Source organism: Canis lupus, chromosome 23 (genome assembly GCF_003254725.2).
Source record: "Canis lupus dingo isolate Sandy chromosome 23, ASM325472v2, whole genome shotgun sequence".
In the NCBI taxonomy this organism is placed as follows: Eukaryota; Metazoa; Chordata; class Mammalia; order Carnivora; family Canidae; genus Canis; species Canis lupus.
This window is the reverse complement of record NC_064265.1, coordinates 27,092,532-27,119,564: the sequence shown is the minus strand read 5'-3', so window position 1 is coordinate 27,119,564 and position 27,033 is coordinate 27,092,532. Positions and strand designations below refer to the sequence as shown.

At 40.1% G+C, this 27,033-nt stretch overlaps 1 protein-coding gene across 10 annotated transcripts in view; it reads right to left on the bottom strand.

Annotated features, from left to right (window-relative positions):
• Positions 1–27,033, bottom strand: part of COLQ (collagen like tail subunit of asymmetric acetylcholinesterase) — a 112,657-nt gene that overhangs the window by 64,108 nt on the left and 21,516 nt on the right. For 9 of the 10 annotated variants that reach the window (XR_003137326.3, XM_049099571.1, XM_025448680.3 and 6 more), the window contains 8 exons: positions 26,607–26,712; positions 24,852–24,935; positions 23,814–23,915; positions 20,936–21,090; positions 20,377–20,535; positions 18,496–18,603; positions 16,630–16,816; positions 5,903–6,047 (listed from right to left, as the gene is read on the bottom strand). Coding sequence is in view for 9 of the 10 variants with exons in the window: in XM_049099571.1 (XP_048955528.1) it covers positions 5,903–6,047; positions 16,630–16,816; positions 18,496–18,603; positions 20,377–20,535; positions 20,936–21,090; positions 23,814–23,915; positions 24,852–24,935; positions 26,607–26,712 (1,046 nt within the window). In the remaining variant the exon portion in view is untranslated. Of the gene's footprint in view, positions 1–5,902; positions 6,048–13,286; positions 13,346–16,629; positions 16,817–18,495; positions 18,604–20,376; positions 20,536–20,935; positions 21,091–23,813; positions 23,916–24,851; positions 24,936–26,606; positions 26,713–27,033 lie in introns of those variants that run through there. The other variant, XM_025448688.3, reaches the window with a different exon arrangement.

Sequence of the window (27,033 nt, the reverse complement as noted above, 5' to 3'; positions counted from 1 at the left end):
TACAATGGAGGAAAGAGTCTCTTCATTAAATGGTTCTAGAAAAACCGAACAACATGCAAAAGAATGAAGTGGGACCACTTTCTTACACCATACAAAAAAATGAACTGAAAATGGATTAAATGCCTAAATGTCAGACCTGAAACCATAAAAATTCTGGAAGAGAGCAGCAGCAGTAATTCTTTGACATTGACAGCATATACCATTATTTTTCTTGGTGACCTTTCTCTCTCTCTCCAGCCAGCCAGTGATCTATTTTTATTTAGAATAGAATATGGTTTTTATTTTTTATTTTTTTGGAATATGGTTTTTAAAAAAATAATGAATGTAAAGTGTTTACTATGTAATGGTCTAATGGAAGGATCAAGATCTATTAAAAGAGCTAGTGAGAAGCAATTTTCAAAGACCCCTAAGCCAAAGTCCCTGGTGAGCAATTTTTCTCCAAGGTCTTCTGGGTCTTTTTTTTTTTTTGGTTTTCTGGGTCTTATGAAAACTATCTCTTATTCTGTTGAGTTCCATGTTGCCAGGAATTTGAGGAGCAGCCTCAACTGCACATGGTCAAGCACACTGCCATGTGTTACCATTGCTGAGGAGCTAGATTTATCCCTTATGTGGCTGTCACTCATAGCACTGATTCCTTCTCTATCCCTGAAACAGCATCCCCCCCTCTTGTAACTTGAAAAATGCCATCTTGTAAATTGAAAAACATCTCTTGAAAACACCATCTCACCTGTATCCTCTTCATTATCAATCTCATGGAGTCAAATCTCAGCCCAAAGTTGGTCTAGAGGCCCCATTAGCTGTTCCAAGGTGGAAACTTTGTCTCACGACACATTAAGCAGATAAGCAATCCAGAGGCTCTCAGCTTGCCACGTACAGGGTTGACAAAGTGAATGGCATATGGTAGTGACTCAATGGATGCTGAATTAAATAGAAACTTTATGATCTATTTATCATTGTTGTTCCTTATACTTTTGCTACTGTTCTTTAGGTCATACTGATTTTTTTTCTAAAATTTAAGTCAAGCTTTTTGTACGATAATCAAAATAGGAAATTCCGTCAGTTCTCATTTCAAAATCACAGGCCCATTTGTTCTCTTTCAACCCTTTTCTCTTTTAAAACTGTCCCTTCAAGGGCAGCCCAGGTGGCTCAGTGGTTTAGGAACACCTTTGGCCCAGGGTGTGATCCTAGAGACCCAGGATCGAGTCCTATGTCAGACTCCCTGCATGGAGACTGCTTCTCCCTCTGCCTGTGTCTCTGTCTTTCTCTCTCTCTCTCTGTGTCCCTCATGAATAAATAAGTAATATCTTTAAAAATAAATAAATAAAAATAAAATTGTCCCTTCAAGACAAAACCACACAATATGTGGCTTTGGAAAAATCACTTATTTTCCTGAGCCTGTTTCCTTATCATGGGAATAATAATAATAATCACTCCTTTCCAAAGGTTGCTGTGGGGTAGCTCAGTGGTTGAGCATCTAACTTTGGCAAACACTTAAGCAACTCAGCCACCCATGTGCCCTGATACACATAGTTTTGTTTCATCTTCACAGCAACCTTTTGTTTTGTTTTGTTTTTAAAGATTTTATTTATTTATTCATGAGAGAGACAGAGAAAGAGGCAGAGATATAGGCAGAGGGAGAAACAGGCTCCCTGCGGGGAGCTTGATGCCAGGGACTCGATCCCAGGACCCTGGGATACGACCTGAGCAGAAGGCAGACACTTAACCAATGGGAACTGCCATGAGGAGAGAGGACAGCCGAGGAAGCTGGCCTCCAAAGACAGCCCTCTGTGAAACCACACCTCATGGCAGTCATGGCTTTGTGTAGTCCTCTCCCACAATGAATTTGGGTTGGCCCTGTCACTCCTTAAACCAAGAGAATAATGCAAAAGGAACACTGACAGTTCCAAGCCAAAGTCCTAAGAAAGCCTGGGAGCTTTTACTTGTACCCTGGTGGAAGTCAGCTGCTTGTGAAAAGCCCAGGTACCCTGCTAGAGAGAGAAGCCCTGGAGGGGAAAGGCCCTGTAGGGGAAGACACTGCTTGTGTAGACAGACCACATGGAGCAGTTGGTTGGGCCAACCTAGCCCACCGATCTATGACTGTCAGGAACAAGACTGTAGTCTTACTTTGCTAGGTTTATCGACCCATTGCAAGGAATCAGGCCATGGTCCAGAGGAAATATAGGGAGACACATAACATAGGATTCAGGAGAGGGGGTGGAATGTAGGTGGAAGAGAAATGAAGCTGAGTGTTTTGTTTTTGAATTGAAAAATCATTTTATTAAATTTTTTAAAAAGATTTTATTTATTCATAAGAGATAGAGAGAGAGAGAGAGAGAGAGAGAGAGAGAGAGAGAGAGAGAGGCAGAGACACAGGCAGAAGGAGAACAGGCTCCGTGCAGGGAGCCCGACATGGGACTCGATCCTGGGTCTCCAGGATCAAACCCTGGGCTGAAGGCAGCACCAAACTGCTGAGCTACTGGGGCTGCCCCATTTTATTAAATTGACGTCATTGAGGAATCACAGTGTAAGGTGATGTTAAAAGCCAATGATTCTTAGGCAAAGCATTTGGAGAATATATACGCATTATATGAAGAGAGATGAGGGGGCTCAAGGAGGATGAGTGGGGTGTAGACAGACAAAAAAAGATGGGGGTTCATGAGAGAGTTTCAACCTTCCAGCCTAGTTATAAACTAGAACAGTGCAAATCTGCTAGGAGCCTGGCAACGGGATTATGATGATACTGTGCCTGTCTGGTCTATGAAGTGTCAAGCCGTATGTAACATTCCAATTCTTCCAATGGCCATCTTTTAGAAAAACTAGGATGCCATATTTTACAGACCATAAATCTTCATACCATAAAATTCACCACTTAAGAATATACAAATAAATTATTTTAGTATTGAATAAAATGTTCGATAGGGGATCCCTGGGTGGCGCAGCGGTTTAGCGCCTGCCTTTGGTGTGATCCTGGAGACCCGGGATCGAATCCCACATCGGGCTTCCGGTGCATGGAGCCTGCTTCTCCCTCTGCCTGTGTCTCTGCCTCTCTCTCTCTCTCTGTGTGACTATCATAAATAAATAAAAAAATATATAAAAAATGTTCGATAGGCTCAAAGCAAAGCAGGCTCTGTGAAAAGGGACTCAACATCAGATCTGGACTATGAAGTGGACCTTAAGTTCCTGTTTTATGGAATTGTATAAAGTTATGATAGATAGAGAAATCTGCGTGCAGAAACTCTGCACTGCATTTGCAAACCAAGGCTGTTTGGGCATGTCAGGTTTCTGATAATCTATGATTTTAGGTTATCATGAATAAGGAAGATGGATGTTAGGCATTTCCAGTGCAATGTGTCCTTGGATAAAATATTTCCTTCTGCTAGCTTTGTATCTGACTTTATCTATGTCTCTTATTCCAGCTTGATGAATGGCTAGGCAGATTTTTACATTCCTAGCCTGAGCTAATTTTTACTTTCTCAGAGTAAAAAAAGGCAACTCAGAGCTTCCAGTCTGGTGGAGCCTCTAGAGGACTCAGTTCCAGCTGCCATCCGACAGCAGCTGCAGGAGAGACTGAGATGAGGAGAATCAGCTGAGCCCCACCAACCTGCAAAGCTGGAGGAGAGATAGTCTTGTCTTTAGCCCCTAAGTTTGGGGATGGTTTGTTATACATAAATAGATTACTGAACCAGTCATGCTTGAAAAAGACACCCCCCACCCCACCCCCTGCCACCCCCGCCAATGAGATGATCCTGAAGGAAGAAGGAAATGGGAGAGGAGTGAACCTAAGATAGATGAAGCACTTAGAAGAGACTGAGGGTTACCCTCTGGTGAGATGTCAGAGAGCAGCTACCTATGGGGGGTGGAGGTTCACTGGGAAGGGCATGAGGGAGCCCTCTGGGTTGCTGGACGTGCTGTATATCTTGATCTGGCAGTGGTCATGCGGAGGCATGCTATATACACTTAAGGTAACAACTAGAAGCTCAAGCTGATTTCTATTATAGGGTAATAAAAGTTAACCAATGCTGGTGAAATATATACTTGCTACAAACATACTAATAGGTAAAAATAAGACATTAAGACAGATACACGAAGTAAACAAATATTTATGGAGGAGAAAAGTAAAGTTGTGAATTTAAACATGGACTAAGATGCCAAAGAGGATCGTGACTGTGAGCAAAGAATTTAGAAAGAATATAAAATTCCAAAGTTCCAATATTCAGAATTCCAATTTTCTGAATTAAATTAAAGAAGTAGGCTGTACCCTCTTCAAGGTCAGGTCCTTGGAATTAGAGATGGAAGGAAGCTCTGAAACCGTCTTTCCCTAGTTCTCCAACTGGGCTACACACGGGGATCACTTGGGAGCTTTTGAAATATTGATGCCTGGGCCCCACCCTAGAGATTCAGACGGGATTGTGCTAGGGTGTGGCCCAGGAGTCAAGATTTTTAAGATCCCCAGGTGATTTCTGTATGCTGCCAGGATTGAGAACCACTGGTCAATTTCAACCGCTCTTTTCACAAATGAGAACAGAGGCCCCAATACTGACAAATGGCTTGCAAAATATCCATTAATTGGCTGAAGCCAATTTTCTCTGATGTGCCTTAATAGGAGAGAGCTGTAGCATGGATAATACCAAACAGTGAATAATCTAAAAATAATTTCTATTTGGTTTGGGAAAGCAGCACGTGACTTCCCGGCCACCGACTGGTCTGGCTAATTCAGTTTGGCTCAAATGAATGTGCCTTTTCCTGAGTTTACACTGACAGCCCCGGCCTGTGCTGAGGGGTGGAAGGAAAGCAGCCAAACTAAATACTGACCATGGTCAGCTCCCCAGCTGTCCAAAGCACACAGTAACTATACAGATGTGGGGACTTCTCTTACCAGAAGATTCCACAAAGGGACAAAACTAGGTTTTTCCTGACCCTTTGTTTAGGTGCCTAAAGCATGATGAGGGAGTGAAGGATGAGGGGCTATTGGCTGTCAAGGGGCATTTCTGTGCCAGGTTTTGTGCTGTGCATTCCTTAACAGCATATGCTCCAGACAATGCTATGAGTTAGGCATTCTATTATCACCATCTAGAGATGAGGAAATTGAGACTTAGATTGTATAACCACCAAAGCAGAGCCAGGACAGAACCTCAGGCTTATACTCTGTCCAAGGGGGACAGTTGAGGCCTCAAGCTGAAAAAACAAGCCGCAGATGGACTTGGGTCTGATCCTTGGATTTCTTGCACTGCTGAACAGACTTTGTCTCCCTATTTTTCTGCCCAAATAGTGTAAAGGGAGCAGTAAAGGGACCTCCTCCAGATGTGCCTATGGCAGCCATGAGGAGCCAACTGCCAGGATCCCCAGCTGCTGCTCTCTGAAACCCATCACCTGATCTGAGCCAAGCTCATCTCCCAGGCACCAGGCTGCTCTTCTTCAATGCCTGTGCCTAGTAAGATATGAAGGAGGCCTGTTCCTGGGAGACATGGGACTGTGACAGAAGCTTTGCCAAATCTTCCTCAGACTGCAGGCATCAGAGGTGCTTCCACCCCACCTTGCCTCCCAGCGTCAGGTCTGCATGGCAGTCTGATGGCCCTCTCAGCCTTTTCCTGTTCTTTCCCGGTTTTCTCTCATACAGGTGGTTCCCTGAATAAAACCTTCTGGAGTATTTAATCCCATGCAATGTCCCTCCCCACTGGTGCCCCCAACCATGTACCCATCATTGTAGGGAGGAAAGGTCACCCTCTGCTGACTCTTCTCAGGAATCATGGTCTGAGATCGTGAAGGTGAAGACTACAGAGGAACAGGTTTCTCAGTATGTCTGCCCTCGTCATTGGTCTTTGTGCCACGAAGGAAGATAGACCAGGAGACAAATGATTGACCAGCACCCCAACTAGCCCTAATTCATTTGCCAAGAAGTTACCTTTTATTGCAGGTGTCCACAAGCACAAAGGCCAACTTAGAAAGGCTAGGGATTCTTCTCTGACGTTACACCCTTCGGGGAAGACATTCAAACCCTGCAGGCTCAGGAACTCCTTGTAGGGAGATTTTGTCATCTTTTGCTCCTCCTGAAAGAAGAAAGCAGACAAACCATATGCTGATTCTCAAACACCTAGAACGAAAGTGGTGCATATCCAGTCACCAGCATCATTTAGCGTTGTTCTGAAAACACCCACAAAGGCCCCCAGATAAAAGAGAGGAGAAGAAGAGGTGTTTCTTTTTAAAAATATTATTTTTAAGTTTGTATTTTAATTCCAGTTGGTTAACATATAGTGCTCTATTAGTTTCAGGTGTACCATTCAACAATTCCATACAACACAACACCCAGTGCTCATCAGGACGAGTTCCCTCCTTAATCCCTATCCCTTATTTCACCCATCTCTCTCTTCTACCACCACCCCTTCCCCTCTGGTAACCTTCAGTTACTTATCTATGAAAGGAAGGAGAACGTTTAAGAGAATTCATCTAGGCATGAAATTAAATACACAAAATATGCAAACAATAACTTACTATAAACATAGTAGAACAACTCACTTGCAATAGCACAAAACAGATTAATGTCTAGGAAAAAATTTACCAAAATTGTGCAAGGCTAATATAAAAACTTTAAAACTCCATTGAAGGACAAAAACACCACCTTCAAAAATTCAAAGATTTAGCATTGAATAGAAACAATACTTTAGGATTCAATTCTCCAAATATCATGAGTATTTCATATATTCATTTAATTGCATTCTGTCTTTTTGTGTAATTCTGATGCTTTGACACCAGGAACCTCGCTGACTGACCCTGGAGGGACTGGCCCTCCCAGGTTAGCTAACTCCTAGAAAGAGCAAATAAAACTCTCCTTCCATAGGCAAACCAACGGATGGGGGGGCCCAAATTCCCAACCGCCCTCTTTATCACAGTCTGTGTGGGCTCTCACAATCCTCTACCCTCCTGCCCTAATTACCACAGAGCCACACACCCAATCACTGGGGCGCCCCTGAACTCCAGAGCCCTTGGAAAGTATTCAAACTGGCCAATCCTAAATCTGTTTACTGTGCCTCACCTCTTTTCTTGCTGAGGAGATCCCCATAAAGGCTTCAGCCCGCTAATTCCCTCTCTATGCCTGAGACCAACCTCAGTGTCTTCTTCTGTGGCCTTGTGTGGTGCATTCTCATATCATGAACTGTAAGAAAATATCTTTTCAAGACAATTGTCTCCAGATCTGTTGGCCTTACTGAACCTCAACTTTTTCTATTAGTACACGGCATTTCAAAGCACACTCTGGATTTGTGTGTGTGTGTGTGCTAGTGAAGTGAATATGCAAAAACAAGTGAAGAAAACCATGAAAATTCTGAAAAATGACAATGTAGGTAGGATGGTGGGGAGGGAGATAGATGGAGTGGCTGGTGAAGGACAAGGAGGCAGGGAAGGCACTGTGTTATGAAATGGTTTTATGAACGTAGTGGGTATAAATTTCAGTTCAAGACACTCAAGTGTGAAAGAAATATTTATTTTTAGTAATTCAACTCAATTTTATCCTCCATTTGGCTAGGGTGGAAACTAAATTCAGTCATGTCAGGGCCTCATTGGCCCCCAACCACCTTCTTCCACACTGCTCTAAGAACCATTGGGCTTATCTAATACCCAGGCATCAGGGATGGGTTTCTGATTCTTGGTAGCTCATGTATCCATGGTGCATCCTTGTTGGGAGGCTGTTTGCTGCAGCTTTTGTGATCTCAACTCCTCCTGCGTCACCTCCTCTGAAAGAAAAGGTCTGTGATGTTTATATTGCTATATGCCATGTAGATGTGGAGTCTTCAGGGGTGAATTTGCAGAGAAGCATGTCAAATAGCAGCAAGAGGACACAGGCCCTGGATGATGAGGGGTAGGTGACATCTGGGTACACACTCAGTTGAGTGGGGGAGGGCAATGGGAATTTACTGTGAACATTCTGAGTAGTGACAGACACACACACACAGGGTGCTGTAGGAGTGCAAGGAAGAAGGGCGTTTTCATGGAAGAGATGTCTGTTGAGCTAGATCTTAAAGGATATAGACGATTTCATATGACAAAAATCAGTAGGTGTACACAGGGCACTGTAATAGTAACAGCATGAGCAAAATTCAGGCTAAGATGAAACCACATCTGATTTCCTGACTCCACCTTCATCAGTGGGAGGTGGGGGAGGGGGCTTCCCAGGAATATGCTGGGACCAAGGCATGAGCCACATGACTCTAGATTAACCATTCGATAGACCACAGGTCATTCTAGTCACCGCTGATACAAAGAACAAAATTGTGGATAATGCCATCTTTGTGGAGATTTCCAGGTCTGAGTTAAAATTTAAAGTGTTTCCTTCAAACTTTGAAACTGATGATTCAGGAGTGCCTGGTTGTACCATTCTCTGCTCCCTAACTGGAGAAAACATTCAACCTGGATTTACCATGGGTTCACTGACTGGCTAGCCTCTCTTCTGGAAAAGGTCTTAGAGGGAAGATCTAAGATAATCCAGTAAAATCCAGGAGTGCAGACAGTGCTGCTTGCCAGATCTGAATCCAAGCAAGGTAGACTTTTATTTGCACCTTATCTATGGGAGGAATTAAAAGGATCATCAATTTCCTTTATCCACGTGACTCCATTATTCAGATTAGCAGTAGCAAATGCAACCAGAAAACAGATGATTCAGACTTCTTCTGTAACATTTTTTTTTAAGATTTTATTTATTTATTCATGAGAGACACACACACAGAGAGAGAGAGAGAGAGAGAGAGAGAGAGAGAGAGAGAGGCAGAGGAAGAAGCAGGCTCCAAGCAGGGAACCTGATATGGGATTCGATCTCAGGTCTCCAGGATCACACCCTGGACCAAAGGCAGCGCTAAACCGCTGAGCCACCTGGGCTGCCCCTTCTGTAACATTTCACGTTCCATTCATCAGAGTCTGTTTTATCAGGGTTTCTCAGTCATAACTCCCATGTGGAATTTCACTGGTTTCCAACTTTCCTAATATGTTCATATGAAATACTATCCTAGTCACTCCAAGTTCCTTTGTTTCAGTCATACGGCACTTCTTCACAGGAATACACTGCTTCCCCATTGTCTAGTTAAGTGTTTTGCAAAAGTAAAGGAACAAAAACATTTTTAGATTCCATATTTTCATTTTCCTTTAGTGTGCAAGAATCCTACTAATTCTTTGTAACAGAGTTGAGACTCTTTTTCTTAAAAAAAATATACTCACTTTACATAATAAGCTGGGCTACTTCAAAGTTGCAAGTGTTAAGTAACCATAGAAAATATCCACTTAGCTATTTCCAAACCTCATGAATTCTCAATTTTTATTTAGTGAACTCCTGCAGAGCAGGTGGCTGTATAAAACCATAAAATCAGGGGCACCTGGCTGGCTCAGTGGAAAGAACATATGACTCGATCTCGGGGTCATAAGTTCGAGCCCCACACGGGGTACAGAGAGTACTTAAATAAATAAACTTAAGAAAAGACAAGGGGGAAATAAATGCACACAACTCGTTTTCCAGGAAAAGACTGATGCACTTGGGGAAGTTAAGATCCATTTACTTAAAAAGTACAATTACACTGATAGGCAGGACGTAATTCCAGAGTGTCTCCTCTAAAGTCATACATTCCTAAAATACAGTAGCATCTGTGTACCTTGTATAGGTCAGGCATAGGGCTAGGAGTTTCTGGATAGCTTCCCGAATTCCCAAACAACCTCATGAAGTATGAAAGGTTTTGGAAATTATATGAATAGGGGAATTAATCTAAGAAGTCCTTTCCCACCCCAGATTCTTAGTTTTCCTAAGAAAACCACCCTTGTCTACCAAAGTTCAGTTTTTATGAGACACTTGAGTACTCCACATATTGGATCATATAAGAGTATTCATTATATTTTTAAAGATTTATTTTAGAAAGAGAGAGAGAGCATGAGTGTGAGGAAGGGTAGAGGGCAGACTCCCCATGGAGCCGAGCCTGATACAGAGCTCCGTCTCACAACCCTGGGATCATGACCTGAGCAGAAACCAAGAGTCAGATGCTCAACCAACTGAGCCACTCAGGCACCTCTAAGTGTTCATTATTAAACTAGGGGGTGCAAAATGTTTTATCAAAGTAAGTTTGACTATCAACCAATAGATTCATCTTAGAGGGGGTTTTTCAATATCTTATCCTTCTAAGGGAAAATTCTTTTTTTAAAAAAGATTTTGAGAGAAAAAGAGTGTGTGCACACAAGTTAGGGGAGGGGCGGAGGGAGAGGGACAAGCAGACTCCCCACTGAGCACAGATCCCACCGTGGGGCTTGAACCCACAACTCTGAGATCCTGACCTAAGCTGAAGTCAGAAATGACTGAGCCACCCAGGTGCCCCAGGGAAAACTGTTATAAGGAGACTAATTTCAAGATTACTTTTACAAAATAAGCAGTCAATGGACAGTGTCATCAGTGTTTCTGGATTAATCTGGTCTTCATATGCTCAGACTGACCTCTGCTGGATAGTCTACTAACATGTTAACACTTTTTCCCCTCTTGAACAAGTATTTTCCCCAAATTATATTGGTATTTAGATTTATATAGTTCAATTCATGAATACTTATCATATATTCCACACTACTTTACAGCAAAATCTTATATTGCACTTGGCCACCAGAGGCAACCACACATGGGCAGAGTAGGAGGACACTAATGAGGTTTCTAGGAGCTACCCATTATCAACACCCCTTTAAATATTCTTTATGCTTCATGTAGCCTGGGCTCTCTAGGATGTATCTCAGAAATACATAAGAGTATCTGCTGCCTGGACCCAGTTTCAAGGGCCCACTGTTTAAAACCACAACTCCCTGAAAATATCTCCTGGACGGACATCTCAAAGCTGGAGTCCACTCTGTAGAAGTCACTTATGCCCCTAAGTAGCCAAAGGAGATAAGTCTGATGTGTATGGTGCAAACCTGCTGAACTTTGAGATAAAGTCCTGCTCCAAAAAAAAAAAAAAAAAAAAAAAGTCCTGCTCCAATTCATATAAAATTGCAGATAATAAACAAGAACGGCAGTGAAAATAAATGATACTTTAAAGAAAATAATGCCTTTCTGATAAAAATTACATAATTACTTTCATTTAAAAGTATTATAAAATAAAGAAAAAAATAGAGGAAATAAAAATTACCTATAATTCCATCACCAAGTTATATTAAAATTTTGGTTTTGGGCAGCCCGGGTGGCTCAGTGGCTGAGCATCTGCCTTCGGCTCAGGGCATGACCCTGGAGACCTGGAATCGAGTCCCGCATCGGGCTCCCCGCATGGAGCCTGCTTCTCCCCCTGCCTGTGTGTCTGCCTCTCTTTCCCTCTGTATCTCCCATGAATAAATAAATAAAAATCTTAAAAAATAAATAAAAATAAAATTTTGGTTTTGTTATGGCCATCTTTTATTTTTTTCCGTGTATGTACGTGTACACCTGTAGGTGTATACTCTGACCTGTATCCATCCATTTGGTAGTTTGTCTTTTTCACTAGTATTATACTGATCGTTCCTCCATTTACACATACCCTTTAGCAGAATTTTTATGAGGTCAACAGATTGAGGTCAACATACATAACCATTGTCTAGTTATTAAACACTGGCATTGTTTCTAAACTATGCTGAATGGCCTTATATATAAATATATGACCAAATATTTTATTATTTCTTTAGGATACACTCTCCAAACAGGCTCACTGAGTCAAAAGTTAGGGCGTATGAACATTTTTAAGATTCCAGATACTAGCACTGCTAGAATTACTCTCTGAAAATGTACCAATTTCAACTTCCACCACAGCACACAGCGCCATCTTCATTTACCCTCACTGAGAATTATAATTTTATTTTATTTTATTTATTTATTTATTTATTTTGAGAATTATAATTTTAAAAGTGCTTTGCCAGGGCAGCCCTGGTGGCGCAGCAGTTTAGTGCCGCCTGCAGCCCCGGGGTGTGATCCTGGAGACCCGGGATCGAGTCCCACGTCAGGCTCCCTGCATGGAGCCTGCTTCTCCCTCTGCCTGTGTCTCTGCCTCTCTCTTTCTCTGTCTCTCATGAATAAATAAATAAAATCTTTAAAAAAATAAAAATAAAAAATAAAATAAAAAATAAAAGTGCTTTGCCAAATGGATAAGCAAAAATAAGGGTTTTCAGTCTAACTTATACACTCACATTTATTCATATTCATTCATATTTATACTCACTGAATTTTTAAAAAATATTTTACTTATTTATTCATGAGAGACACAGAGAGAGAGAGGCAGAGACATAGGCAGAGGGAGAAGCAGGCTCCCCACAGGGAGCCAGATGCGGGAATTGATCCCAGGACCCAGGGATCATGACCTGAGCCAAAGGCAGACACTCAACCACTGAGCCACCCAGGTGCCCCTGTATTTTTTCTTTTAATTACACATTCATGCCCTTTGCTCATTTTTCTACAAGTATATTAATATTTTTATTTATAAGAGTTTTTTTTTTATATATTAAGGCTACTGACTTTGTTGATCTCAGTGTGGTATACACAAACTAGGTCTGCTAATCCAAACATACCCTGAAATTATTAGTTTGAGTATAGTATGACTTTTCCTTTGGCTCAGTAAGTTCTTTCCAGAAAAGCAAAACAAAACCCCAATTCATAAAGTACAGAACAAGCCCATTAAATACTAGAGAATCTAAGGTACAAAGTGATCAACAGATAAACTAGCTTACTGAACATATCTCACACTAAAAAATTGAGAATTTTCTCCTCAGAAGATGTTTTTTTAAAAAACATGTGATTTTGGGGTGCCAGGGCAGCTCAGGCGATTAAGCATCCAACTCTTGATATTGGCTCAGGTCATGATCGCAGGGTCCTGAGTTTAAGCCCTGCCTCAGGCCCTGAGCTCAGTGGGGAGTTGCTTGAGATTCTCTCTTTCCTCTCTCCCTGCCCAACCCCCCCCCCCCCCCCCCCCCGCCTGGGCACACTTTCACTCTCTAAAATAAATAAATAAATCTTTATTTTAAAAAAATGTGACTTTAAGAATGGATTTATGTAAAAGAATACTGAAGTGAAATTAGCAGTCAGGCAGTTATAATGCTATTATTTAATAAAGCCCTCTTCTTTCATCTGTAAATGGGTTATCTCTATGGTAGAACACTTGTAACTTTTTCTATTTTTAGTCAATTTCTTTACTATAAAATGTCATTTAGGAATTTTTTCATTTTTCTTTGTACCATAATTCTAACACTTTAGTAACTGCTGTGGAAAATAAAATTGTCTTTTTTTTTTTTTTAATTCTGTCTTATAAGAAAGAGAAAACTCCTCAAGACCACTCTCTGGCATCTTTATTTACATATTAGAGCGGGTCAGCCAGTGAAAATCCTAGAAAAAAAAAAAAAACATTCAGTTAAAAGAATCAATAGTCTAAAAAAGAAAGAAAGAAAGAAAGAATCAATAGTCTCAAACTATATCCTCCTCACTGTTTTCTTTGTTCTAAAACCTCAAAGTCCCATTATAACCACATTTACCATAATGGTGGTTAGTTAATGAAGTTTGTCTTTGGTCTTTTCCCAAAAAGAAGCTAAAAATTCATAGTGAATCTTGCTGTCTTGTCCTACAAAACAACTAACAGTAATCAGAGCCACAAACACACTACAGTTGGAAAGAACCAGAAGGAAATTCAAAAGAAGAAAGGAGACAAAGGAAGGCCAAAGAGGGTAAGCTACCAAATCTAAGAACCTGAGTAGGAAGAAGAGGGAACAGAGCCTTTCCTAGGACTAACGCCACTCTACACATGTGGCCTGGACATGATGACTGCAGAGATTAGGTCCTCTCTATATTGTAGCAGGAAGCAGTCAGCCTACCCTACACTGCAAATCAACAACAAATGGCAAATGGACACACATACAATGAAAATAATATTTTGGAAGGTGGAATTTACTAGAATGATAAATAATGTTGAAGTGATAGATTCAAGAAATATAAGGATAATTCTTATGGAGTTATAAGAGAGGACATAAGAACTTGTAGTTCTGCAGCAATACCACCAAAATTCATAGAGAACTGGGAGAACAGATCATTAGAAATGTGAATTCACTAGCAGAGAGGGGACACAATTCATTAGGGCTTTTCTGTGACTACCATAGTCCCAAAACTGTCTGGTGTGTGTGTGTGCGTGTGTGTATGTTCAGAATATATCTGTTAAATCCACCTGACTTAATGCGTTTAAGGCCAATATTTCTTTTCTTTTATTTTTTTTTAAAGATTTAATGTATTTATTCATAGAGACAGAGAGAGAGGCAGAGACACAGGCGGAGGGAGAAGCAGGCTCTATGCAGGGAGCCTGACGCGGGACTCGATCCAGCATCTCCAGGATCACGCCCTGGGTTGCAGGCGGCGCTAAACCGCTGAGCCACTGGGGCTGCCCCAAGGCCAATATTTCTTATTGATTTTATGTCTAGATGATCTATCCATTGATGTTAGTGGTATATTGGTATATTAAAATTCCCTATTTTAATCTATTATTGTAGTGCTACTTCTTCCTTTAGCTCTGTTAATATTTGCTTTATATATTTAGGTGCTCCTAAATTATGTGCTTAGGGATCCCTGGGTGGCGCAGCGGTTTAGCACCTGCCTTTGGCCCAGGGCGTGATCCTGGAGACCCAGGATCGAATCCCACGTCGGGTTCCCAGTGCATGGAGCCTGCTTCTCCCTGTGCCTATGTCTCTGCCTCTCTCTCTCTCTCTCTCTGTGTGTGTGACTATCATAAATAAATAAAAATTAAAAAAAAAATTATGTGCTTAAATATTTACAAATGTCATACCTTCTTTTTGGACTAAATGCCTTATCCCTATGTAGTGTCCTTCTTTGTCTCTTATTACAATCTTTGTTTTAAAGTCTATTTTGTCTGATATAAATATAGCTATTCCAGCTTCCCTTTGGTTTCCATTTGCATGGATTATCTTTTTCCATCCCTTCACTTTCAGACTGTATGTCCTTACATCTGAGGTGAGTCTCCTGTATACAAAACATAGATAGGTCTTGTCTTTTCCATTCAGCCACTTTTTTGATTGGAGCCTTTAGTCTATTTACATTTAAAATAATTACAGATAAATATATACTTATTACCATTTTGTTAATTGCTTTCTGGCTATTTTGTAATTCTGTTCCTTTCACCAAATTCTCTGACATCTGGTTTTGTTTTTTTTTTTTTTAAAGATTTATTTATTTCAGAGAGAGAGAGTATGCGTGAGCAGGGGGAAGAACAAAGAGAGAAGGAGAGAAGCAGACTCCCTGCTGAGTGCAGAGCCCTATATGGGGCTCGATCTCAGGACCCTGAGATCACGATCTGAGCTGAAATCAAGAGTTGGATGCTTAACCCACTGAGCCACCCAGGCGCCCCTCTGGTATCTGTTTTTATAGAAGTAGAATTTTTATTCTTCTGATCTATTTTTTTAAGATATTATTTATTTGAGGGAGAGAGAGAGAGAGACGGCAAACACAAGCAGAGGGAGAGACAGAGGGAGAGAAAAAGACAGAAGCAGACTCTCCCCTGAGTGGGAAGCCCAATTCAGGGCTTGATCCCAGGCCCCTAGGATCAATGGCCCGAGCTGAAGCCAGATGCTTAACTGACTGAGCCACCCAGGCACCCAAACAAAAATAGAATTTTAGTAGAGTTTTATGTATTTTATAGTTTCCAAATTAGTTAATTTACATTTAACTGATTGTCCAGGTCTACTACCTTATTCAAAAAAGAAAAAAGATCTTGCAGCCTATATATGTATAAGGAACCAAGACAGAAACTTCTTGAAAAAAATGATCTGCTCTGAAAACAGCAGCTGATACACAAGGTATAAGTAAGGCAGACAGATAGAGAAGAGAGGGCAACTGGCAGGACCAGGATCAGAGCACAAAATTCAATATGAAAAGCAACTTAATCTGGCATGGGACAGGATCATGTTCCATGCTGTGGCATTTATTTTACTGCTATAATCTACACTGTAGTTTTGTTACAGAGGAGAGAGTTACCAATATTGAACATAACTGTATATATCTTCCCATTACAGTCTTATCCGCCCACTGTGCTTCCTCTACATTCTGCCTTTCAGCCCCTCTGGCCCTCTTTCAGTTGCTCAGGCTTGCCCTGCTCCTTACTGCCAGAGCCTCTGCACATCTCTTCCCTAGCCTCTTTGCTTGAGACTGACCCTACTTATCTTTCAGATCTCAGCTTAAGCATCAGTTCCTCTGAAACGACTTCCCCTGTGACTCCAGTATAAATCAGATTCCTTAGTAGTATATTGGTTCAGAATTAGGTGGCTTCCCTCAGAGCAACTGCCTCATTCTGTTGTAATGCATCAGTTGTGAGGTAAGTAGGCTGTTCCTTTCCCCTACTGGTCTCTAAGCTCCACTACATGAGGGCTGAGTCCAGGTTTGCTCATCATGCTATTCTTGGCAAGTAACAAAGTACACCCAGTGCATACCTTCACAAATACTGAGAAAATACAAGAAAGTACCAAACTCAGAAATGGTTTAGAAAGAACTCTGAACAGAGTTCACAAATACACTACAATGAAAGAACTCTGGGAATAGAGTGTTTCATTTTCTAGATACTTCTGGGGAGGGGATGGGTGATGCATTTCTGATTTCTGCTTAACAAATGAATTTACCTGGGCCTTCCGTGTGGCTTGCGGCTCAATCATGATATTGATCAGAGAAGGTTTAGTTGTGTCTGCCAAACTCTCCCTCAGTGATTTTTGGAGTTCTTCTGGTGTTTGTACAAAATACCCTTTGCCTCCAAACGCAGTCATAACCTGCTCATAATGTGAGTTTGGCAGAAGACAGACTGGAGGAGCCCTAAAAAAAAGGTAGTAAGTCAAAGAAAAAAAAAGTCATTCTCTGGAATAATTTGTGGAAAATTTTAGGCTGAACTGAAAGGCATACTTTTATATTCAACACTTAAAGATGCCAGTATATTAAATTTTCCATATATAAATATTTTTAGAGATTACTTATTTTAGAGGAGGGGAGGGGCCGAGGGAAAGGGAGACAGAATCCTCAAGCAGACTCCCTGCTGAGCATAGTGCCTGAGGCGGGGCTCAATTCCAGGACCCTGAGATCATGACATGAGCTGAAATCAGTCGGACGCCCAACTGACTGAGCCACCTAGGTGTCCCTAAACTTTCCATACATTTTTATTGTCTATACAACAATGTTTAATAGGACTTTTTGTGATAGAAATGCTTTATATCTGGGATCCCTGGGTGGTGCAGCGGTTTGGCACCTGCCTTTGGCCCAGGGCGCGATCCTGGAGACCCGGGATCGAATCCCACGTCGGGCTCCCAGTGCATGGAGTCTGCTTCTCTCTCTCTGCCTGTGTCTCTGCCTCTCTCTCTCTCTGTGTGACTATCATAAAAAAAAAAAGAAAAAAATTTAGAAATGTTTTATATCTGTGCTATCCAATAGAGCAGCCACTAGCAACCTGCTGCTGTGAGCACTTAAAATGTGACTAGTTAAAATAAGGAACTGACTTTTTAATTTGACTTAAATAGCCCTGGGACATCTGGGTGGCGCAGTGGTTGAGTGTCTGCCTTTGGTTCAGGGTGTGATCCCAGGATCTGGGATCAAGTCCCACATCGGGCTCCTTGCAGGGAGTCTGCTTCTCCCTCGGCCTGTGTCTGTGCTTCTTTCTCTCTCTGTGTCTCTCATGAATAAATAAATAAAATCTTAAAAAAAAAAAATTTAAATAGCCCCATATGGCTACTGGCTACTATACTGAACAGTGCAGTGCAGTGCAGTGCATCAACTACTATGAGCCCAAAAGAAAAAGAAGAAAAAAGGAATGGCTACTGCAATACAGCAAAAAGCAGCAAAGTGAGAAATGAAGTCAGTGAGACATAAGCAAACATACTCATACCCTGCTCCACTCCTAGACTGACTCACAAATTCACATCTCATACTCCATGGCCAGCTACAATACTGCCTCACTTTGACTCTGCCATCAGATAAGCAAGAGTTTGTTAAATAATAAAAAGAAGGAAGATCCCTGGATCATAAATAATATGTTAACATCCATTTCCTCCATAGTGTAGTAGGAATAGAAGGACCAAGAGCATTTTGCAATAAACCCTTTCATTAACAAACGTTAGACATCAAACTTAATTGACTGAGTCTTCCATGGCTTCCCGATCATAAATTATTGAAACACCCCATCATGTACTGGGTGTTATATGTAAGTGATGAATCACTAAATTCTACTCCTGGAACCAATATTACACTATATGTTAACTAACTAGAATTTAAATAAAAATTTGAAAAGAAAAAAGAAAATGGAAAAAAACTGAAGCACCCCATCATGGATGGTTGTACAAAGAGGAGCCACACAGACAGGGTTCCTGCCCTTTAGAGGGGCTGACAATAATAAGTAAACAAATACTCACTTGACAAAAAAAAACACATTCCAGTACAGCAGATTCTTTAAGGAAATATTAAAATAAGTGAGAGAAATTAAATACACATTGTTCTGGGTTACTTACACTTCAGTAGCATCTCCAAATTTTAACATTTCCTTCCAACTATCTGCATCAAAACCTTGGTAAATTCCATTATTATTCACCACCAAAAGTACAATGGGCAAGTTGTACCTAAAATTAGAAGCAAAATATCAAGGAAATCATTTGTCATTCTAAAGCAGTGTCTTTTCTTCAGGCTGAAATTTTAACTTGAAAATGGATTATTTTCCATTAACTTTTTTGTAATATTGAAGACTAAAAATTAAGTATTTGTTATCCTAATAAGGAACATCAAGCCATTAATAGAAACATGGAGTCAAGGAAAGGATTAAGATTAGAGGTCAGTACACTTGGTTCTACCACTATGCATCTATGGACTCCACTGAGCTTTACAGAACCCTGGTTTTCTGAACCCTGGTTTTCATGACACCTTCCATATTTAATACTCTCTGAAGCACCACTTCTAGGTGATGCCTACGAGTACTATTTGAAAAGTATCTTTCTTTTTACTGAACTCCTCATAGATAACCAGCACTTGCTAGATATTGTGGGACTATACAAGTGACTAGCATACATTCTCTTCTCTCAAACCACTTGACTCAAAATTAGAAAAACCATTATATGGTGCAATAAACAGAGAACAAGAGAATATTTAATAATGTGCTAAATGTAAAGACAAAAAAAGGATGATAAAACTTTACTAATGACAAAAGGATGATAAAACTTTACTAATGACTGACAAAAGAACAAAAGAACTTTATTTTCTACACACCTAATTTCTGAGACCAGGTGTAAAAACAAAACTGTTACATAATAGGATTCTGTTACATAATAGGATTGTGGTAACTACTTGCTCTCCATGCTCAAAAGGGAATCATGACTCTCTAAGATGGATGGCTTTCCCATAAATCATCTTTTTGGTGTGTACTACTTGAATGTCAATGGAGACACTCAAACAAGCACATGCTTTCTTTCTGGTCTTTAAAGTGCTATATGCCAAAGCTTTGAAAGCCCTAAAACATGATTAACCAAAAGTTCTAAAAAGAGCCCTGGCTAAGAATATAGAATGATTTTACTATAGTTTAAATAACCAGGGAGAAAAAAAATCCCCATACTTGTATAGTAGGATCTTTGGCTCACGAGTTTCTCCATGAATCCTCATAACTATAAACATAATCTGAAAAGCTCACATTGAGTGAGCAGTCATCTCAAGCTTTGCCTAGATCACCTCATTTTTTTTCTCACAACTGTCCTCTAAGGTAGGAACTTTACTATTCTTCTCCCTATTTTGGCAGAAACTAAAGCTTAGAAAAGTAACTTAACCCATTATCACCTGCATCACCTGGCTCTAACATGGTCAAGCCAGTATTTAAATCCAGGTCATGTGACCGAGAGGCTGTGCTCTTTTTTTTTTTTTTTTAAGACTTTATTTATTTATTTGAGAGAGAGAGCAAGCAAGAGAGCACAAGCAGGGGGAGCAACAGAGGGCCAGGGAGAAGCAGACTCCCTGCTGAGCAGGGAGCCTGACATGGGGCTTGATCCCAGGCAGATGCTTAATGGGCTGAGCCACCCAGGTGCCCCAAGGCTGTGATCTTAAGAATAAAGCTCTGCTATTTCCCTGCAGAAAACAAGCTTCTCTCAGACCAGAACTTTTTGCAGCAATCTCAAAACTAAAACTACTCGTCTCAGTTCTGTAGGTTTAGGCATATAGTAAAGAAGTCATGAACAAACTGTCCTGGATGAGAAAGATGCCAGGGTTATTTCATACTTTTATTCTCAGGACACAGCACAGAATAGCTATGTACAAGGCACTTGGCACATGGTGAACATTTGGTAAGCATTTATTAGGCAAGTGAGACTTTATGTATAATTTTTTATATTTTGGAGAAAGAAATGCTGTTTTACCTGCAGATGGTTTCCACTTCCATCCCAGAAAACCCAAATGCACTGTCTCCTTCCACACAAATGACCCGCTTCCCTGGGTTTCTATCTCTTGCCACTATAGCAGCTGCAATGGCAAATCCCAAACCAACTCCCATTGTTCCAAAAGTGCCAGCATCAAGCCTGTTGGGGAACAAAACTAAAATGAAACCCTCTGGGGCATACTGATGGTGGGGTTGGCACAATCTAGTCATATTCATGTGTAAAATAAAGAATAAAGATATTTTCTATCTTTAATATAAAGTTTTTAGGTTATGAAGACCAATTAGTCAAGGATAAGTAGAATGAAAGAAAAGTCTCTCATGACTGCTTGGAAGACCATGAACAAACATATCCTTGGAACACGAAGTATACAAATTCTCACACAATCACAGACATATAAAAACTCTACCAAATCTCATCTAAGAATACTTCCATGAAATATGTCCTTATACACTGAACATATGAAATCCTCAAATGTTTTAAGAACCTGCACTACTATAGTTTCCAATTTAAGACAAAATCTCTTTCCTGAAAGCCTTACCTGTGACGAGGAAGGTAGTTCTGGATCACAGTGCGTCCAATATCCATAGTATTTGCTCCTTCACTTACCACAAAACAGTCTCTGGGTAGTTGTTCTTGAACTTGGTAGAATACTGTGTAATAATTCATAGGCAGGGATTTTTGGGAAGCTAATTCCTAAAGTATTTGAGGGAAATATAATCAAATTACAATGAGATACAGTGAAAAGCGAGCAATGTCAAGAAGCTACCATCAAACTATTCAGAGACAGCCAGAAAGAACAAGCTATGAGGTTCCCAAATGGCCACCCTGAGAAGCTACTGGACCTGGGAACAAGACTGTGGGACATGCTGAGAAAAAGACTGGGTCCCTCAGACCCAGTCCGGGACACAACTGAATAAACTAGGAAAAAACGTTCTTCCTGGACGTCCACCACACACGTTAGCATACCAGTCAGACAAGTCCTACAGTAAAGACAGCTGGAGACACTGGGTTGAACAAAACTAAACAGTCTTATTTGAGTACTTTTAGGAAAACACTGCTTTAGAAAAAGTAAAAATTTTATTCTGGAATATTTTCATCTGAAATATACCCTTAAACTTACAATAAAAATGAAGTCAGGATTTTAGAGAATCTGAGAATCTGGTTCTTCTCCACATGCACTAGAGAGTAAAGGGGATATGCTTCACCCATTATTCCAGTCTCTGAATGGAGCAAGGTAAGTGCCTTTGTTTAGCCATATGCCTTTTAGAGCAGACAGCAAGCCACGTGGGGCTTCAGCAGCAACAGTTCCATGTGCTCCCAGCACTGCCTCTTCACCTGTGCTATTTTGACCTGTTTATATACGAGATATATATTTGGAAGGATTCCCCCCACCTAGTTCATTAACACATCCATCACCTCACTTTTTTTTTTTTTGGTGGAGACCATTTATAGCCTTTTCAAATGAACGAGATTATACATAAGATGGATGAGGCACCCTCCTATACTCCTGCACCAGAGAAGAGAGGCAAGTTCCTTCCATCTTAAACTAATATGATTCCTAGGGAAAAGAAGGGATTAATCATGACACTACTCAGGAAAACAGAATTGAGACTGGGTCTTGATAGAAACAGCCACTGATTAAAATTCCAATGAAACACAGAATTACGTATAATTAATTCTGCTAGTTTTGAAAATGTGATTTTATTCTAAGACATGACATAATTGGGAATATGAGCATAACTCAAATTTCATATTTGCTTATGCAAGATTCTATCAGTGAGAAACACTACATGAACACAGAAAACTGCACCCAGCTGAACCAAGATGCATACACAAAACATTGAAAAAAATCAAGAACTACCTTTCTCACAATCAAAGAAAAAATTCTGCTTATATACAAAGACTCTAAACAGAAATCACCACATCCTGCAGAAGTGGTTCATTTCACTGCCAGAAGTGGATGATCTGGTGGTGTCACAATCATACAACTCCCAAAGCCTTTAGATACCAGGCAAGGGGATCCCTAGGTGGCTCAGCGGTTTACCGCCTGCCTTTGGCCCAGGGCGCGATCCTGGAGTCCTGGGATCGAGTCCCACATCGGGCTCCCGGCATGGAGCCTGCTTCTCCCTCTGCCTGTGTCTCTGCCTCTCTCTCTCTCTCTCTCTCTATGTCTATCATAAGTAAATAAATAAATAAATCTTAAAAAAATAATAATACTTAAAAAAAATAGATACCAGGCAAAGCTATGAGTCTATGAGTAAAGATGAGGAAGTTGCAAAAAAAAAAAAAAAAAAAAAAAGTGAGGTGATGGATGTGTTAATGAACTAGGTGGGGGGAATCCTTCCAAATATATATGCATATCAAATCACCTTGATATATCTTTAAATACCTTATAATTTCCTATGTGAATTTACTCCAATAAAGCTGAAATTTTTTAACATTTGATCAAATTTTCAATTCTGATGAAACACCTATCATGCACACCTTGACGGACTTGTACCTTAAAGGTAAAAAACATGCTCCAGGATTTAAGATTTCAAAAGATCTCTTAAGTGTGATTTGGTGCCAAGGTCAAACTGAGGACAGTGAACCCTACCCATTCACATGGCCTCTTACAACTTTCTGTCCAATGTCAAGCCAGCCTCCTTCTTCTACTTCACACTAATTCAAAAGCTGCAACCCTTCTAATGCCCACTTCCACAAGAGACTTCAGATCTTTTTCAAGGAAAAACACCACATATATACATATTTTTAACCATATAACATGTGCAAAACTTTGCCATCATTTTTATATTTATTTATTGAAGATTTATTCATTTATTTTAGAGAGAGCATGTGCATGCAAGCAATTGAGGGGGGAAGGGGCAGAGGGAGAGGGAGAGAGAGAGAATCTCAAGTAGACTCTCTGCTGAGCACAGAGCCTGCTGCGGGGCTCCATTCCACAACTCTGAGATCATGACCCAACCTAAATCAAGAGCTGGATGCTTAACCAACTGAGCCACCCAGACATCCCTCTGTTGCCATTTTTTTTTTTTTTTTAAGATTTTATCCATTTATTCATGAGAGACACTCAGAGAGGCACAGACACAGGCAGAGGGAGAAGCAGGCTCCATGCGGGAAGCCCGATGTGGGACTTGATCCCGAGACCCTGGGATCATGCCCTAAGCCGAAGGCAGTCATTAAACCGCTGAGCCACTCAGACGTCCCTGTTGCCATTTTTATAAAGTTCCTATCTTAATGTTTCACAAAGTTTTGGAGAGCTGTGCCTCTAAACCCTTTTTTCCATGAGCCCCATAGTTTTTACTGCATGGTTTTGTATAGCATGGCAATTTGGGGAATGTGTAGGTCATATTATGAGAGAGCTAACTGAGCCACAAACCAAAAGTATTCTTGAGTTTCCATGAGTCTCATATTACCTTGGATGCAGCTTCATTGCTCTCCATTTTTTCTCTCAGAGTTTGCCACCAGCTGCTCTCTGGAGGATACTGCCATGGTGTTTTATCAAATTGTTCTAAAAGCTAAAAAAAACCCCACTTTTACTTTTTCAAAATGAACTTAAGTCATATTAACACAGCAATCTCTTATTAAAGAAGACAATACTGCTATACTCTCCTGCCATTCATATCACTCATACTGCTTTTCTTCTAAGTGGCTAACAACTGATAGACAATATGGAAAGCTTCTGTTTGGGTTAGTGTGGACTCCCACCTAAAGTTGGAGTTTCCATAGAACACAGGGGAAATGCTACCTCTCTACATAACACAGGGAAAGCTTTAATGCCCTCCCCAGCCTTTGACACTAGAAGGAAAATCACCCCCACCACAGAATCCTTGTGGGAAGGACAATAACCCCAAATACATAGGGATTCCCAAGATACAGACCAAATGCTCCAGGATGTTTTAATATGTGATTGGGGAGTGCTTCATAATATTATATAATCATGGTAACAGTATCGATTTGTATCTAAACTCAAATAATAAATGTGACTCTACTTTATCTCCTGTTATAATGAAATACATAAATTATGTACAAATAAGAATCTGGATAACTAAGTATCACTTGAAGAGTAAAAATCTCTTTACTGCCTAAAGAAATACTAAGTTAGATTTTTTTTCCCAGACATTTCTTGGCTGTAAGTTCAGTTCTGGAAGCTGTATTATAATTTTTCAGACAGCTGAATCCTACAAATCACTGTTTGCCTACTAAATGCCTTTACGTCTTCAATCGCCTTCTAAAAATGCGTGGCTTACTCACATAAAAATGATTTATATACAAGCAGTTGGATTTACTGAGTTCCGAAGTTATATTTAAGAATAGCTTTCCAGCATAAACTGTGTTTAAAATAGATATTAATAAATCCATCACCAAGTGAATCAAGGCTGAAACATTTTTAGGTACTGACTATTCCCTAAAGTCCAATCCACATAAACTAAAACCTAGACAAAAGCTCTTACCTGTTTAGTGACAGCATTTATGTCTCCTAGCAAACTCACAGCAGGCTTTACATTATTCCCCAATTCTTCTGCACAGATATCAATCTAAAAAAGAGATAGAGCCATATTTATTCTTAAAAATCTTTAAAGAGTCAATGAAGGCTGAATAAATGAGCTGAAGATCTGATAGTCAGTATTTTTTTTTTTTTTTAAGTAGGCTCCACACCCAGAATGGAGACCAACTTGGGGCTTAGATTCATCATTGTGAAATGTGAGATCAAGACCTGAGCTAATATTAAGAGTTGGACGCCCAACCAGCTGAGCCACCCAGGCACCCCAATAAATTTCTTAATAAAAGTAAAAATCCATAGAACTCTGAGTAATCACAACTATGACAGAAACCTCATCATTTTCCCTCATTTTAATATCTACTCTGTAGATTTGGGTACTGTTCTATTATGCACACAGGAATGCATTTGACTTGATCAATTATAGTTCTGAACCTAATTAATAATAAGGTTCTACTTAATTACACTGGGATTCCTACTTAGAGCAGTTCTCAAATGTGAGCTATCAAAATCACCCAGTAGCCTTGTCAAACCACAGATTGCAAGAGTCCAACTCAGAGTTTCTGATCTCAGAAGACCTGAAGTGAAAACCAAAAATGTGCTTTTCTAACAGATTTTCTAGGTGGTGCTATGCTGCTGGTCCAGGGACCACATTTTGAGAACTACTCCTAAGGTATATCATGATTACTTCCCTTTTACCCAGAAGTCCCATTTCTGAATGAAAAGTGAAGATAGCTGTCCAAGGAGCTGTAAATTAGCCCAAAGGGGATGCACTCTATTCTGTACTCAAGAGGGATAATCAAGAGGTGGCAGCCATCTTCCAAGTCTTCCAGGTCTTGCTTATTTGCAGTGTTAGTTCTCCATAGCCCCAGGGGAAAAGAGACTGCTAGAAGCTGACTCTTTGAAAAGTAAAAGGTAGGGAAGCCTGGGTGGCTCAGCAGTTGAGTGTCTGCCTTTGGCTCAGGGTGTGATCCTGGAGTCCTGGGATGGAGTCCCACATTGGGCTCCCTGCATGGAGCCTGCTTCTCTTTCTGCTTATGTCTCTGTCTCTGTCTCTGTCTCTCTCTCATGAATAAATAAATAAAATCTTTAAAAAAAATTAAAAAAAAAAAGAAGTAAAAGGTAAAACAGGGAGAAGACAGGAACCGTAGCTGGGTCACCAAACACAATCTCTGTAGGGCAAACAGGTTGACGCTGCATCATATAAGCAGTACCTCCCATACCAGCAAGGAAACCTGCTTAGAAAGAGAATCATAATGATACAAGAACCATCAAAGGGAGGCCAAAGCATATTCTACTCTGTTTAGTGAGGTAAAAGCAGCACTTAGAGATTTCTAACCAAAGGGTGTTTGAAAAATTTGGTATCTGAAAGGACAATTCAATCCCTAACAATGTTGAATGTTTTGTTCTAGTCTACCATTCTACTTAAACCCCTTTGTCTACCTTTAAATATACTTGAACTATGAAGAAGAGGCAAATTATGGTCTTCAAACTATTCAAAACTTGGTTTTGAAAGGTTTTCTGGTTAGAAGGAAAGCGGCATATTACGTTTCATAGGCGTGAAAAGGCGGCTTACTTTGGTACCTGTAATTATGTTAGACAATTTATAAAAACCTACAAAAGCCAAGAAGAGAGCAGAGCTGATAATAGCTGAGAAGAACAATAAATTACAGATAGCTCTGATTTTAAACCTCTCTACTCTGAGTACCTGGATAAACTTCACATCTGGTTGATATCTTGGAGGCAGTCCAAAATGCAAAATCCAATTTAATCTGGCACCAAATAGCACAATTACATCAGCAAATTGCAAAGCCCTATTAAAAAGAAAAATCTGTTATAATAAAAAAGTATATCTATAGTTATTTGAATTATTCTAAAATTAATTTCTGAAGTATTTAGAAAAGTTTAATCCGGAGCTCGTCTTATTTCAGTCTTCAGAATCTTCTAGGATAAATTTGATCTTTCAAACCAAAATAATTTTTGAAGCTATTCTATTTAAATAGTAATCTAAATGATGAAATAAGAAGAAAAATATAACACTACACCTATTTCATTATTACTTATCATTAGAAAAATTAATACAAGTCTACTGTAGATAATCTAAAAAAAACAGAAAAAGTATAAAGAAACAAAAC